General features: G+C 35.5%; 1 protein-coding gene across 1 annotated transcript in view; it reads left to right on the top strand.

Annotated features, from left to right (window-relative positions):
• The window catches only part of LOC112630040 (disintegrin and metalloproteinase domain-containing protein 5), a 129652-nt gene extending 117686 nt beyond the window's left edge, over positions 1–11966 (top strand). The window contains exons 19-21 of the mRNA XM_025394074.1: positions 1612–1774; positions 3091–3141; positions 11806–11966. Coding sequence (XP_025249859.1) covers positions 1612–1774; positions 3091–3141; positions 11806–11818 — 227 coding nt within the window. The 3' untranslated portion in view covers positions 11819–11966. The remainder of the gene's footprint in view (positions 1–1611; positions 1775–3090; positions 3142–11805) is intronic.
• The last annotated feature ends 6115 nt before the right edge of the window (positions 11967–18081 follow it).

The raw sequence follows: 18081 nt of genomic DNA on the forward strand, positions 1-18081 counted from the left end.
GCTGGGATTACAGGCAAGAGCCACCGCACTCGGCCCTGTTTCCAAAATATAATGGTGAAATAAACATAGGACAGACATTCCCATTCCAAAAGGGAGAAATTAGGGGTGATGAGTTTCAAGCAATTCCAAAACCTAGCAGTGCAAGTTCCATTGTATCTTAGGTGTGAGAGTTGGCCATACACTACACACCAGATACCGCAATTGCTTTATCTTTAATCTTCCATATGAACTGAGATGTAAATTAAAAGCCTATCCAAATCCTATTTGGCTTAATGTTCTTCCCTCCAGGTCCACTGAGGTGGTGCATTACTTCCACAGTCCTAGGTGGCAGCCCCACTCCCTTGGCTTGGGAGGCTCCCCTGTTCATACTATCTTTACAATGTCCCACCCATAAGGCACTAGGCTAGGGCTACCTGGTCCACTGAAATTAAAAACGAGGCCCCACCCTCTATAACCAAAGAGAATGCAGCCTTGATCCTTTGGTCTGTGGCACCCTGATAATCTTTGAGTCAATGGTGCAATTATTCTTTACTTTTCTTGAAAGATAAAGCATGCTCATAGCCAAATAGCCCTTTTGTCCCATTCTTTTTCCTTCATTTCCAACTGGCAATGTTTCTGCCAGTATAATTCCATCTATGCTGGTATTGTCTTAGATTTCTGATTTCTGCTGAGATGGCTGATTAAATACATTATTCACATTCATAATCTCTTTATCAAATGATTTTCTAGCCCCATCCTTCGTATTCTCTCCAGAACACGTTTTCTGATTTTGGGAAATATGGATAGGCTGAGAATTTCTGGTTAACAATTATTTTAATTACTTCTTTAATCCATCTCTCCTCTCTTTCATTTTACCATAAGCAGTCAGGAGGACTCAGGCCATGTCTTGAATATTTTGCCTAGGGGTCACCTCAGCTGTTATCCAACGTCAGCTTGCAAACTCTATCTTTCACAAAACTTTAGAACACAATTTAGCCAAGTCTTTGCCATTTTTTTTTAAAACAGGAATGGCTTTTCCTTCATTGTCCAATAACATGTTGCTTTACTTCTGTCTAAGACCTCACTAGAAGCACCTTTAATATTCGTATTTCTCCCAACATTCTGTTCATGATTATGTACGTATTCTGTAAGAAGAGGTAGGCGTTCTCTTTTCTCTCAGTGCTCTCACCAGAATCACCTTTAATATCTATATTTCTATCAACAGTCCTTTATTGCAATCTAGGCTTTTTTTAGTTTGCACCTTAAAATGATTCCAACCTCTACCCATTTCCCAGTTCCAAAGCCACAGCTATAGTGTTAGGTATTTGTTAGAGCAGCACCTCCTATCTTGGTACCAAAATCTGTATTAGTCAGGGTTCTCCAGAGAAACTGAATGAATAAGATATTAGTTCATCATATGGTGGAAGGCTGAGAACTCAAAAATCATCAATAAAACACTAGTAACATCCCACTTTATACTTTAGTTTAGTGTTTTTGTTTTTATTATATTCATTTTTTATATATGAAAGAAATGTTTAATGTTTGGAAATGATGTTGGTAATGATATCTTCTCCTTTTCATTAGGATAATAAAATCTCTGATGTAATTTAAAATTGCTATTTTTCATTCCAGAGAAAAGTTACATGGAGGAGGGAAGACATGCCCCTTTTCAAAAACAACGGTTTCAACTCATTTTCTACATTTCACTACCTGTGCTTATTATTACTACTGCCATTTTAATAAAACGGAAAAAATTGAGAGAGCTATGCTATAGAGGGGAAACTGAAAGTGAGAGGTCTGTATATACATATATATATAATGTACACACAAATATATGTAAAATATATGTACATATATTTACTCTTATTAAATTTAGAAAGACAAGAAAAATGTATTTGTGTTTCATCAGAAATAATCTCCAGCTGTAGGTAAGGCAATATAAAGAGAGGCTCAGGGAGACATTTACAAAATGGTTTGATGCCCTTTGTTATTTGTTTTGATATTGTTTCTCATCTCACAAATTACTAAAACCACACAGTTTACCACTAGTATCATGGTAAGAGCAGACATGGCTGCCAGGGGAATTTTGGAGGTTTATTTAGCCTCTTAGTTCACCGACCCTGTCCATAGAGTCATATCACCTATGAGCTCCATTAGAATTACATGACACTGCATTTCAAGGGAACTTCCAAAAACTAATTTATTAGATACAGATTCTCAGGCCAGTGATGAACATCTTTATTAGCACACCTAGAGAGGTGTCTATAAACCTATTTTGACAATATTTGTTTTTCTAAATATAGATATTGCTGATTTGTAAAATCATTTCTTAATTAGAAACTACATGTGTAGTTAATAATGTGAGGTTAAAGAGACAGGAGGCACCACCATGTAGGAAGAGAATTACACTTAGCTTCGGGAAACCTTGTTTTAAGTTATAAATCTTGCATGTAACCCTGTAATACTGTGAGTAAGTGATTTAATCTTTATTTACTTAATATTATTCTCTATAACTCTACAGAATGGGGGATAATAATAGCTTTTCAATGTATCTAAACTTTTGAGTACATCAGTTTAATGAGTGAAATCATCATGCTATCTGTAACCAGTTGCACAAAATTTTAAACTTCATATTGAGCCCCTTAGTCATAATTTACAATATTTCATCACAGATATATTTACATCTAGTTTTACCCTCCAAGAACTGATGCAAAGATAAAACATGTTTATATTTTCTGAGAGAGAGAAAGAAATATATTGAGCTGTATATAAAAAGTATTTAAAATTTGTGAGTGCTACTTTATGTTTTGGCTTATTGGAACTGAGAAATTAGGGATATCATAAAATAAGGGGACCTGCCTATATAAATGTGGGCTTACAAACATAAATTATTGATTAAATGTAGAATGAGAATGAGAAGACTCAATTACCAGACTGAGGTAACTGATGGCGTTTGTTCTAATATTGAAACAGTACCTGTTTAAGTTGTTAAAAGGAGATATTCATTTACTTGAATCGCTGTTTCTTTGAAGAACAGTTTTCATTCAGGTATTTAATTATTCAAGAATTACTATTTTCCTCACTTTAAAACAAAGTTTATCAATTTTATAGCTCTGTGTCACAAGAAAGCAGCAGTAACAGCAAGTCATCCCTCAGTGAAAGGTGAGTATAGAACTATGTGTTGAATCATTTTGCATTGTAAGTTTTGATCATTGCTTATGAGCACTTAAAAATGGTTAGTTTGAAACCAAACTTTTTTTATATATTTGTTTAATTCTGTCTATAGGTTATTTTATAATAATAAATAATAAAACTTGGTTTTGTGATATCTCAGCCTCTCCTTCTTGACCTATAAAAGGAGAGATTTTTGTGCACTCACACTAGCAACTACCATCTATTAGCATGTAAATCATGGGTTTGTTTTTTTCCTTCGCATTGGGTAGGAGCATTTGTGTTTTAGTGATATTTTACTGGCATATAAAAAGATAACTGATGCTCTAATTAGCAGTACCAACCTTGTTGGCATCAGGGACGGGTTTAGTGGAGGAAAATTTTCCCATAGGGAGTGGAGGGGGATAGTTTCAGCTCACATCATCAATCATTAGTTAGATTCCCATAAGGAGTGTGCAACTTAGATCTCTCACACGTGCAGTTCACAATAGAGTTCATGCTGCTATGAGAATCTAATGCCACTGCTGACCTGACAGGAGGCGGAGTTGAGGCAGCTTTGGGCCTCAGATGAGCCCCAGGTGAGCCCCAGTACTATGCTGATCTGGGAGGCTGTAGGCTTCGGGTGTGACACAGCAGGGTACTGGCTGTGATGGCCACAGGAGTGCTCATGTCTCCCCTTTCCCAATTCCAGGCAGCCCACTGCACAGACAGATTCCTTCTTCCTGAGGAAAAGAGAGAAAAGAGAGCAAGGGACTTTGCCTGTGAACATAGGAATTTCTCCCTATTTCCCTCCAAGTCCATCAGAGTTGTGTATTTAGGAGTCTGCAAGAGATACAGCATATCTGGGCTTAGAGATCCCTCTAGCACTGAAATGCCTGCAGAGGCAACAGGCTTAAGTAAATTAATACTCAATCTCCTTTGAATTCTTGGAAAGTCCTTTGAAGAAGGGCAAGTAAAAACAAAGCCAGACTGTGAAGACTAGAATAAATACCTAGAGACAGTGATAGACTGCAATACAATAGTAGTAGGGGCCTTTTAACACCACACTTTCAGCAGTGGTCAGATCATCCATACAGAAAATCATCAATGAAATATTGGAATTAAACAACACTAGATCAAATGGCCCTAATTGACATTTACAGAATATTTTATGTAACTGGTGCAGAATATATGTTAATTTCATCGGCACATAGATCATATGTAAGGCCACAAAACAAGATGGAATAATATCAAGTATCATTTTGAAAAGCAGTGGAATGAAATTAGAAATCAATGAAAAGAGGAACTTTGGAAACTATACAAATACATGAAAATTAAACAATATGCTCTTGAAAGACCAGTGTGTCAATAAAGAAATTAAGAAGGAAATATTTTTTAAAATTGAAGGAAACAAAAATGGAAACATAACATACCAAAGTCTATGGAATGCAGCGAAACCAGTACTGAAAGGAAAGTTTATACCTATACATACTGATACCAAAAAAGTGGAAAGACTTCAGTTACGCAACCTCATGGTGCAATGCAAGAAAGAAAGCAAGGACAAACCAAACCACAAATTAGTAGAAGAAAATAAATAATAAAAATTAGAGCAGAAATAAATGAAATTGAGAATTAGAAAGGTCCATGAAACAAGAAGTTTGTTTTTGAAAAGATAAACACTTCTTTTGCTACATTGACCAAGAGAAAGAAAATAATGGATTGAATAGTTAAATGAAAGATATGATTTATATGAGCACAAATCAGATAAAAAGACATTGCAATTGACACTTTAGTAATTTAAAGACAGCATTCAAGTAGAGATATTGTGAGCAAATGTGTGTCAATAATTTGGAAAACCTAGAAGAAATGGACAAATTCCTAGACACATACAGTCATAATGAATAATGACATAGTAGCTGCAATAAAAAGTTTCCCATCCAAGAACAGTTCAGGACTAGATAACTTTAATATTGTATTCTACCAAATATTTAAAGAAGAACTAGTACCAATTTTACTCAAACTATTCTGAAACATTGAGAAGGAGGGAATATTCCCAATATCATTCTACAAGGCCAACATTTCCCTCAAAAACCATACAAATACACAGCAATAACAACAAAAACCTACAGGCCAACATCATGATGAACATGCAAAAATCCTCAGCACAATGCTAGCAAACTGAATTCAACAACACATTAAAAAGATTATTTATCACGATCAAGTGGGATTCATCATAGGGATGCAAGGATGGTTCAGCAATGCAAATCAATAAATGTGATCTATCACATAAATAGAATCAAGGACAAAATCCATGTGGTCATTTCAATACATGCTGAAAAAGCATTTGGTAACACTCAACATAACTTCATAATAAAAACTCTTAATGTAGTTTAGCAGGCACATATCTCAAAACAATAAAGGCCATGTATATCAAACTCATAGACAGCAGCATTCTAAATGGAGAAAAATTGAAAGCCTTTCCTTTATGATGTAGAACAACACAAGAATGCCCATTTTGCTTCTTTTATTTATCATAGTACTGGAAGTCCTAGTCAGAGCGATTAGACAAAAGAAAGATATCAAGGGTGTCCAAATTGGAAAGGCAGAAATCAAATTCTTATGTGCAGATGATATGATCTCATATTTAGAAAAATCTAAAGACTCCTCCAAGGGGAAAAAACTGTTAGAGGTGATAAATGTAATTGGTGACATCGGGGGATACAAAATCAAACAAAAATTAGTAGCATTTCTATATGCCAACAGTGAACAACCTATAAATAAAGAAAGCAATCCTATTTACAACAGCTATAAAAATACCTAGGAATAAATTTAATTATAAAAGCGAAAGATTGCTACAATGAAAATTGTAAAACACTTAACTAACTGGCTGTGGTGGTTCATGCCTGTAATCCCAGCACTTTGGGGGGCCAAGGTGGGTGGACTGCCTGAGCTCAGAAGTTCGAAACTACCCTGGGCAACATGGAGAAACCTTGTCTCTACTAAAATACCAAAAAAAAAAAAAAAAAAAAAAAAAAGCCACACACTATGATGCAAGCCTGTAATCCCAGCTACTCGGGAGGCCAAGGCAGGAGAATCACTTGAGTGTGGGAGGCAGAGGTTGCAGTGGGCCAAGATCATGCCACCACACTCCAGCTTGGGTGACAGAGTGACAGAGTGAGACTCCATCTCAAAAATAAATAAAAATAAAAATAAAAGTAAAACACTTATCAAAGAAATTAAAGAGGACACAAAAAAGTGGAAATATATCCCAAGCCCATGGATTGGAAGAATTAATACTGTTTAAATATCCATAAAACCCAAAGCAATCTGGAGATTCAATGCAATCCCTATCAAAATACCAATGACATTCTTCACAGAAATAGAACAATAATCCAAAAATTCGTATGCAACCACAAAAGATAGGCTCTTTAACGAATAGTGTTGGGAATACTTTATATCCTCATGCTAAAGATTGAAATTGGGCCATTATCTTATACACAAAGGCCAACACAAAATAGATTGAAGACTTAAATGTAAAATATGAATTATAAAATGCTTAGAAGAAAACAGAAAAATCTTCATGACATTTGTCTTGGCAATGATTTCATGGATATGACATGAAAAGCACAGACAACCAATGAAAAAAAGACATATGGGGCAACATTAAACTCAAAAGCTTCTTCATAGCAAAGGAAATGCTGAAAATCCAATGGAATGGGAGAAAATATTTGCAAACCATTTATCAGTTAAGGGGTTAATTCCCAAAATATATTAAGAACGCTTTCAACTCAATAGCAAAAAACTAATAACCTGATTAAAAGTTAGTTTAAGACTTGAATAGACATTTTGCCAAATAACATATATAAGACTCTTACAACTCTATAGCAAAATATCTAATAATTTAAAAAATGGGCTAAAGACTTCAGCAGACATTTCTCCAAAGAAAACATACAAGTGGCAAATAAGCATATGAAAAGATGCTCAATTTCGTTAACTATCAAATGTATGCTAATCAAAACCACAATGAGATTCACCTCACATCTGTTAGGATGGATCTTAAAAAAAAAAATCAACAATAGCGAAATGTTGAGGAGGATGTGGAGAAATTAGAATCGTTGTGTATATTGTTGGTGGGAATGCAAAATGTTGAAACCATTATGGAAAATGACATGGAGGGTTATCAAAAATAAAAAATACAATTACCATATAATCCAGCAATTCTACTTCTTGAAATTTATGGAAAAGAGTTGAAATCAGGAAACCAAAGAGATATTAGCATTCCAATTTTCATTGAAGCACTATTCACAACTCTCAAGTGTGGCTACAACCTAAATGTCTGTCGATGAATAAGTGGATAAAAATAAATGTGACATCTCTCTCCTCCTCCTCCTCTCTCTCTCTCTCTCTCTCTCTCTGTGTGTGTGTGTGTGTGTATCTAATGGAATATTATTCAGCCTTAAAAAGGAAATCCTGTAATATGTAAAACATGGATGAACCTTGAGGACAAATACTGAAATAATTCCACTTATTTGAGATACCTAAAAAGTCAAACTCACAAAATTAGAGCAGAATGCTGGTTTCCAGGTACTACGGGGTGGACCAAATGGGTAGTTGCATGTCAGTGGGCTAAAGTCTCAAATATGCATGATGAAAATGTTCTAGAGATTTCATGAAAAACATTGTCCCTAAAATTAACAAATCTGTATTGTACACTTAGAAATGTGGTAAGATGGTCGATCTTATGCTGTGTTCTTACTATATATAGCACAACTTTTTAAAAATAAAAACTTTTGCCATTCAAAAGATACCCTTAAGAAGGGAAAAAGGAACCGTGAATGTGGAAAAAATCTTTGTAATACGTATTTCAAATGAAGGATTCACATTCAGAATATATACTGAACTCCTACAAATTGATTTAAAAAAAGATGAGAATATAATGACCAAAATATTTGAAGAAACACTTCACAAAAGATGATATCAAAGGGGCACAGAATATGAAAATGTGCTTAATGCCATTACTCTAACTAAGAGATGAATTAAAATCAAAATGATATTTTCCTAAACCGCTACAACAGTTTCTAAAATTAAAAAAATGGACTACATCAAGGATTGGCAAGGATATCAAGCTACTAAAACTCTCACGTGGTGCTGGTATGAGGGTATTCTGGTACAGCATACTTTTCACTACTGTTCAGGAGTTTAGCATCTTCTAAACCTGAATATTTATGTAATCTATTACAGCAGTCTGTGCTCATTCAGGGAATAGAAACAACACAGTGATTTAAGTAGGGGATGCAAGTATAAAGACTAATTTACCTATAATAGAAGAGTAACTATAAGATATTGGGAAAACATCCTCTTTATGAGACCCTAGTGGAGAGTACATAAGGAAGAACTAACTTAGAAGTGAGTATCCTTCCCATGCTTGAGGTGGAAAAGATATAGTTGCCTCAGTGGAAAAGATGTAGTTGCAACCTACTGAATGGCAGGGGAAGTTTATTCATTTTCTTGAGTCAGATCTGGTCGTCAGTTGTGTGGCATGCAGAAGGAAACCACCTAGAGCACAGAAAACCAGAGTTGAGCTGCAGCTGGTGGCCAGGTATGAGGGTATGTAGTAGAAGTGGGGGTGTCAGTTCAGTAAGAGGACTGAACCTCAATAATCAGATGTGAAATTCAAATTACAAACACAGTATGATACTACTAAATACATGCTAGATGGCTATCATTGTTAACAACTTACAATGTCAATTAGTGAGAATATGGAGCAACTGGAGCTTTTATATCCGTTGTAGGGAATGTAAATTTGCAAAATCAATTTGGAAAACTGGTAAAATCTATTAAGGCTTTGCTAATGCCTATTTTATAACCCAAAAGATTCCACTCATTGGTGTGTACCATTAGTAATGTGCACATGTGTGGATCAAGACACATGCACAAGAATGTTCATGGCAGAACTGGTTGATGAAAACACTGGAAACAACCTGACTTTACATCTTATTGCCTTCTTTCCCAATATCAGTAATATATGTATATGTGGGTCTCTGTTTATTTAACATAAACTCAGTCAAAAGATTTTTGGAGACATGGCCAAGGATAATCAGGAAAAAGATTCTGATATTCATATGAAAGAAAAATATGTGGTATCCAGGTAAACCTTAGTATTAAATAACATGAATTAAAATATAAATCTGTTGTTTGTTTGTTGATTGATTGATTGATTGCTTGATTTTTTTTAAGAGAGGGAGTTTCTCTTCATCACCCAAGCTGGAGTGCAGTGGCATGATCATAATTCACTGCAGCCTCAACCTCTGGGGCTCAAGTGGACCTCCCATCTCAACCTTCCAAGTAGATGAGACTACAGGCACACATCATCACTCCTGGGGAATTATTTTTTGTAGACATGAGGGTATCCCTGTGTTGCCCAGGCTGGTCTCAAACTCTTCAGCTCAAGTGATCCTCTTGTCTTGGACTCACAAAATGTTGGCATTACAAGTGTGAGTCACCCATTCCTGGCCTACTTATTTTTTTAAAGTATATTTTCTGACTAAAATATCTAAGAAATTTTGGTAGATACATGAATTAAGACAAATATTTTCATAATTACAATAACTAAATAAAATCTCCATCAACAATTGATATGTACAGCTTCTCAAATATTTTTCTAAGCAAAATATTAAAAATACTTCTTTTACTTTGAGAATATTGTGGACAAATTTTTGTATATTAAAATGCAGTCATATCATTTTGTGGGATGTAGTATTCAAATTAAAAATAAATCATTTATTTTATGTTAGAAATAACAAATGAAAGTCACAAGTGAACACTCCGATAGTTGATTTCTCAGCAAGGCAAAGTTTACTTCTGCAGAAAGGTGCTGTTCATTAGTTTGGTCACCATGAGAGCACACCGAACAAAGGAAAGCAGCAGCTTTATCCCTAATGCATTGAGTTCCTACTGCTGTGTCCAGTCTCCATTGGCTAGAGTTGGACCACAGAATCTAAGCTGAACCTGATTGGCTAACTTGAGAAGTGCAGGGATGCGGTTATACTGGCAGAAAACAGTTTTGGTGGGGTTGGGGGAGGAGGGGATCAAGCAGGAGGGAGGGATCAAGCAAGGTGGAGGGAGAGTTGTGATGGGAGGGGTGATTAACAGAGTGAGTAGCAGATGTGGAATGTGGGCTCTATAGATAAAGACTGTGAGGAAGTTTGTTTCCCAGGGCAAGGGAACACAGAGAGTAAGGGAGTCTTGCCTTGAAAGCAGGAAACAAAAGACTAGGAAACTTAAACAAGTTAACCCTTTGAAGAAGAATGTCTTACTGTATTTAACATCTTAAAAGTCTATGATTATGAATGTTTGTGCTACTTCCAGTTTTTAGTTATTACAAATGCCCTGTAATAAACATTCTGGTATGGATATATATCTGTGAGCAATTGTCCAGTTATTGCCTGAGATAAATCCCCAGAAGATATCAAGAATAAATATAGTGTAATATGAAGACTTTTGTTGTTTTAAAATATCTATTACTAAATTATCAGTCCATTTGTATCCAGTTGTAACTTTCATAATTTATTCATTTATTAGCTAGTTTGGATATGTGAGTGATATACTTTCTGAGCCCTAGCATATCTTAAATTTACTTCTTTTATTATACTACCTTATTGAATTTTCTTTATAATTTTCCACTATGTTACTTAGTAATGAACTATTTCTATAAGGAATATAGAAATAGAAGTAGAAAATACAAAATTTGAACATATGGAATTAGAGGCATTTTGAGACTCCCTTTAGTATGAAGGAAGCTTATCATGTTTTACCTTTAAAAAAATCCCTTCACTAATCTTTCTGTTATGTAAATTGAGATTTTAGACCTAGCCTACTGTTACTAAATTTCTGCTTTTAAATATTATTTATTTTGGTTCTAAAATATTTTGTCTTTTTCAGTTTTATACTTAAGTTTACAACAAACATTTTGAATTCATTTTATATTTAACTGGTTTCATTTTTTGAAGTTCTAAAGAATGATTTTAACTTTTAATGGTGTTAAGAGCCATTTTCTAGCCAGAGAACTTGGAATGCCCGAATCTTGACTTTGCCATAACTTTCTTCTCTTATTCAATAAATAATGTGTGTATGTGAGTGTGTGAATCATTATTATTATTATTATAGTAGTAATGTATAAAAAACATTGATTAAAAATATATATGAGAGTAAAAGAATGAAATGGTAATCTTCATTAGCCCCAGCACCAGGGATGATCATTCTTAAAAAATTTCATTATATAGATATATACACCAATGCGCATGCATGCATGTATGTGTATTGTACATGTTGGTGTTATCTAATAAAAAGGTACTTAGAATTATCGCCTTTTAATTTTAAAATAAAATAATTGCATATGTTTAGAATGGAGTTTTCAAGGCACTTTATTTATTGACCTAAATAGTTACCAAACATGGATTTAAAAAACCAGTGTACTTTCACAAGTCACTTCTATTATAAAACTGAGAGTATTGTCAGTTGAGGTAACAGGTAATATTTTTCTGGAATTTTTATTTTTTTAATGTTTTTGCTTTTAATCACCCATAGTTTTAAAATTACTTGAGTTAGAAATGTGTTAGCTACAAGAAAGAAAAATGACCAACACTGGCATTTTATTTGTTTTGTTTTCTCCTACAGCACCAGTCTCTAACAACCTTGAATGCTAATACTTGGAGAGAGGAGAGTAACAAATAGATCATCAGAAATGGACCCGAACCAAGGAGGAACAAAACACAATTTCTCTCTCACTGTGGAGGGTTTTAAACTGTGAAATAAATCATCCGGCCTGAATCTCATGACTTACGTCCATTGAATTCTCTGTATTTGCAGTCCAAATTCTACCTTGTCAAATTTGGATCCATAAGATGCTCTGAATCAGGTGAAAGGAGCCTAAGACCTTCATCTAATAAAGCTAAGAGGGACTGCCAGTCAGCCGCACAGCAGAGTATCTGTTTCCCCTTCTGCTTCTTAGGTTGACTAGAATCTCTCTCAAGTCTGACCTATCCCTTTTCTTTCAGAGTTCCTAGCCTCTAGCTAGTCTGTGACTGGTTACAGTGACTTTTATGCAGATGATATCTGAGCCCAGTTCCTGTCTTCTTACTCCTGCTTATTTTTGAAAGTTGTAAACCCACTTTAGTGTGTTAAAATACTTGTTTGCCAAAAGTAGATTTACCGTAAAGCTAAGGAAGCAAAAACTTAAGAACAACTTAGTTGCACAGATTCTCTTTAAAGTCATGAACCTAACTTTGTATTCTTAGAGTTTATCAAATTATATATGGTTCAGGCCCCACTGAGCCTGAATCATGTCTTCTCTTCACACGTTCCTTTGGCAGTGGTGTGCTAGAGACAGCTCATATCATCTTGCCAGAGCTCACCAGTTACAGTTTCAGAATATTTGCAAGCCAGTTGTTAAACAGCCATTATAAAAAATATTACTTAAATCTAAATACATTAAAAACCAACATTCAAATAACACCATTTATTCATTATTTTTTATTTTTATCTATGCTTTTTAGGTTATGACTATTGCATCTTTATGGTTGAACTACTATACTATGGTAATGTGTGACTTACATGTATTACCAACTCTTCCAGAAATATCAAATGGTAGCTTGAAATTAGCCTTTGCTGAGACTGATAAACCTATCGTTGTGGACTTCCTCTCCCTCACATCACAGAAATAGCTGTGTAATAATTGCTAGCAAATCACTGTTCCTGGGGATAGTTCACCTTTTTTCTGTTTTTGTTTTTAATAGCTTGTTGAAGGTACTTTTTTCTCATTGCTCAAATCTATCTCCAACTCTTTCTGAATATGAATACCCAATTGGTCTCAAAAAAATTGGGTATAGAAAGAATATAACTAAAGACAATAAAGGCCATGTGTTAAAAATTAAACCCCACAGCTAACATCATATTGAATGGGGAAAAGCTGAAAGCTTTTCTTGTAAGATCTGGAAGAAGGCAAGTTTCCCACTTCTACTGCTTTAATTCAACATACTATTGGAAGTACTAGCCAGAGCAATTAGGTAAGAGAAAGAAAATAAAAGGCATATAAATAGGAAAGGAAGAAGTCAAAGTATCCCTGTTTGCAGATTACATAATCATATATTTAGAAAATACTGAAGACTTCACCAAAAAAAAAAAGTTAGAAAAAATAAATCAAGATAGTAAAGTTGCAGAATGCAAAATTAACATACAAAAATCGGTAGCATTTCTATATACCAATAGTGAACTATCTGAAAAAGAAATCAAGAATCAAGTTAATTTACAATAGCTACAAAATTTTAAATATCTAGGAATAAATCAAGAAGGTGAAAGAACTCTACATGAAAAATATAAAAGACTGATAAAAGAAGCTGAAGAGAACACAAGTAAAAAATTCCATGTTTATAGATCAGAAGAATTAATATTGTCAAAATGTCCATATTTATCCAAAGCAATCTTCAGATTCTTCAGAAATCTCTATCAAAATACTAGTGAAATTCTTCCCAGAAATAGAAAAAACAATCTTAAAATCCATATGGAAACGGAAAAGACTCTAGTAGCCAAAGCAATCTTGCAAAAAGAACAAAGCTGGAGGCATCACAGTACCCACTTCAAAATATGCTACAAAATATAGTAATGAAAACAGCATGGCACTGGCATAAAAAAAGTCACATAGAACAATGGAATCAAATAGAGAAATAAATCCATGTTCAGGGCCAGCCAATTTTCATCAAAGGTAGCAAAACACACATTGGGAGAAGTACTGTCTCCTTTGCCGAGACCAGCTTGGTCAGGGAGACCCTAATCCAGTGGCACTAGAGGAATTAAAGACACACACACAGAAATATAGAGGTGTGATGTGGGAAATCAGGGGTCTCACAGCCTTCAGAGCTGAGAGCCCCGAACAGAGATTTACCCACATATTTATTAACAGCAAGCCAGTCATTAGCATTGTTTCTATAGATATTCGATTAGCTAAAAGTATCAAGGGATGGGCCGAATTAAAGAAATGGGTTGGGCTAGTTAACTGCAGCAGGAGCATGTCTTTAAGGCACACATCGCTCGTGCAATTGTTTGTGGCTTAAGAATGCCTTTAAGCAATTTTCTGCCCTGGGTGGGCGAGGTGTTCCTTGCCCTCATTCTGGTAAACCCACAACCTTCCAGTGTGGGCGTTAGAGCCATTATGAACATGTTACAGTGCTGCAGAGATTTTGTTTATGGCCAGTTCTGGTGCCGGTTTATGGCCAGATTTTGGGGGGCCTGCTCCCAACTCTCCTCAGTAAGTGGTGCTGGCAAAACTGGCTATCCACATACAGAACAGTAAAACTAGGCCAGCATCTCTCACCATATACATAAAATTAACTCAAAATAAATTAAAGACTTAAATTTAAGACCTCAAACTATGAAACTACTAGAAGACTATAGGGGAAACACTTTATAAAATTGGACTGGGCAAGGATTTTTTTCAATAAGACCTCAGAAGAACAGGCAATAAAAGCAAAAATAGACAAATGGGATTACATCAAACTAAAATGCTTCTGCATAGCAAAGGAAATCAATAGTGTGAAAAGACAACCTATAGATTAAGAAAAAGTATTTGCAAAATATGCATCTGACAAGGGATTAATACCCAGAGTATATAAGGAACTGAAACAACTCAGTAGCAAAACAAACCAAATAATTCAATTTTAAAATGGGCAAAAGACTTGAATAAACATTTCTCAAAAGAAGAAGTATGGCCAAGAGATACATAGGCATATGACAAGGTGCTCAACATAATCGATTGTCATAAAAATGAATAGAAATTACCATGATATATCATCTCATCCCAGTTAAAATAGCTTATATCAAAAAGATAAGGAATAATACATGCTGGTGAGAAAGTGGAGAAAAAAAAAAACCCTTGTACACTATTAGTGGGAACATAAATTAGTACAACCACTGTGGAGAACAGTTTGGAGGTTCCTCAAAATCTAGAACTTGGGGTATCATATGATCTAGCAGTCCCACTGCAGAACATATACCCAAAAGAAAGAAAATCAGGCCAGGCGCTGTGGCTTATGCCTGTAATCCCAGCACTTTGGGAGGCTGAAGCAGTTGGAAGTCAGGAGTTTGAGACCAGCCTGGCCAACATGGTGAAACCCTGTCTCTACTAAAAATACAAAAATTAGCCAGGCATGGTAGTGGGCACCTATAATCCCAGCTACTTGGGGGGCTGAGGCAGGAGAATTGCTTGAACCCGGGAGGCGGAGGTTGCACTAAGCCAAGATTGCACCACTGCACTTCAGCCTGGGCAACAAGAGTGAAACTGTGTCTCAGAGAAAAAAAAAAAAAAGGAAAAGGAAAAGAAAAAGTTCAGAATGTTGAAGAGATATATGCACTCCTATGTTTGTTGCAGCACTGTTCAACAAACAACCTAAGCATCCATCAACAGATTAATGGATACAGAAAATGTGGTACACATACAGAACGGAGTACTTTCAGCCATAAAAAGAATGAGATTCTGTCATTTGCAAGGAGGTTGAACTACTGATCATTAAGTTAAGTGAAATAAGCCAGGCACAGAAAGGCAGACATAAAATATTGTCACTTATTTGTGGTATCTAATTATCAAAACAATTGAACTCATGGAGATAGGGAGTAGAAGGATGGTTACCAGAGGCTTGGAATGGTAGTGGCAATGAGGGTGAGGGTTTTAGAAGGGAGATATTCTTATTCATTCATAGAATTTTATTCATTCATAGAAAGAATGAATAAGACCTACTAATTGCTAGCACAACAAGGTGACTATAATAGTATACTTGTACATTTTTAAATAACTAAAAGTACAATTGGATTCTTTGTAACACAAAGGAAAAATTGAGGGAATAGATACCTCATTCTGCATGATGTGATTATTACTCATTGCATAGTTGTATTAAAATCTCTCATGTATTTCATAAATATCTACACCTACTATGTATCCACAAGAATTAAATATAAAAATAAAATGGCCAAGATATACATGAAAAAATGGTCAACATCACTAATGGTCAGTAAAATTCAATTTGAAGTCATAATGAAATACTATTTCACCTTAGAATGGCTCTTATCAAAACACCAGGGGTTTGGTCTTGGTTCTGCTGCTCACTGCACAGAAAGCCAATGACTGAGACAATGAGTATTGCCAGGGAAGATGCTTTAATCGGGTGCTGCAGCCAAGAATCAGTCCAAATTCATCTCCCTGACCAAATTGGAGATTTATATAGCAGGGAAGAAATATGTAACTAGATGTGGGAAAACAGGAACTCAGGAGGGGTAAAGAAGCAATCATGGGCTGGGTGTGGTGGCTCATTGTTGTAATCCCAGCAATTTGGGAGGCCAAGGTAGATGAATCACCTGAGGTCAAGAGTTGAAGACCAGCCTGACCATCATGGAAAAACCCTGTCTTACTAAAGATACTAAATTTAGCCAGGATTGGTGGTGGGTGCCTGTAGTCCCAGCTACTCAGGAGATTCAGGCAGGAGAATCACTTGAACCCAGGAGTGGGAGGTTGCAGTGAGCTGAGATTGTGCCACTGCACTCCAGCCTGGGTGATAGAGACTCCTCTGAAAAACAAAACAAAACAAAACAAAAACAAAATAAAACAAAAAAACCCAAATAAATAAAAGAAGCAATCATGACAAATGAGACAATGAATTATTGTCGGGATGTGATGATCTGGTGAATTTCAGTTTTTAAATACTTCCTGAGAGACCTGGGAGTCCTTTCCTGAGGAAGGAACTCAGATAAAATGAATGTAAGTTTTAAGCTTTAACACCAGAAGGGTCAATTTCCATGTTTATCAAAAACAAACAAAAACAAAACTGTCCATGGGACTCTTGGATTGGCTTCATGGCTATGATAAAAAATACAAAAAATAATGAATGTTGATGAGGGTGTAGAGAAAGGGGAGCTCTTTTGCACTGTTAATGGGAATGTAAATTAGTACAGCCATTATGGAAAACAGTAAGGGGCTAAAAACTCACATGTTAGTTTTTGGAACTACCATGTGAGCCTGAAATCCCATTACTGGGTATATATCCAAAGGAAATGAAACTATATGTTGAAGAGATATATGCCATCCCTTGTTTATTGTAGCATTGTTAAAAATAGCCAAGATATGAAATCAACATAAAAGCCTATCTACTGATTAATGTATTTAAAAATGTGATATATACACAAAACAAAATATTCTTCAGCCATATTAAACAATGAAATTCTGTCATTTGCAGCAACTTGGATGAAGCTGAAGGGCATTATGTTAAGTGAAATAAACCAGGCAGAGACACAAATGATCTCAACTCACATGGGATCAAAAAGTTGATTTCATAGAAGTTAAGAATAGAATGGTAGTTACTAGAGGTTTGAGGTGAGGATACTGTATTAGTCCATTTTCATGTTGCTGATAAAGACATACCCAAGACTGGGAAGAAAAAGAGTTTTAATTGGACTTACAGTTCCACATGGCTGGGGAGGCTTCAGAATTATGGCAGGAGGCAAAAGGCACTTCTTACATGGTGGCAGCAAGAGAAAATGAGGAAGAAACAAAAGTAGAAACCCCTGATAAACCCATCAGATCTTGGGAGACTTATTCACTATCACGAGAATAGCACGGGAAAGATCAGCCTCCAGGATTCAATTACCTTTCCCTGGGTCCCTCCCACAACATGTGGGAACTCTGGGTGATACAATTCAAGTTGAGATTTGAGTGGGGACACAGCCAAACCATATCATTCCACCCCTGGCCCCTCCCAAATCTCATATCTCCACATTTCAAAACCAATCATGCCTTCCCAACAATCCCCCAAAGTCTTAACTCATTTCAGCATTAATTCAAAAATCCACAGTTCAAAGTCTCATTTGAGACAAGGTCAGTCCCTTCTGCCTATGAGCCTGTAAAATCAAAGG

This window comes from Theropithecus gelada, chromosome 8 (genome assembly GCF_003255815.1).
Source record: "Theropithecus gelada isolate Dixy chromosome 8, Tgel_1.0, whole genome shotgun sequence".
NCBI lineage: Eukaryota > Metazoa > Chordata > Mammalia > Primates > Cercopithecidae > Theropithecus > Theropithecus gelada.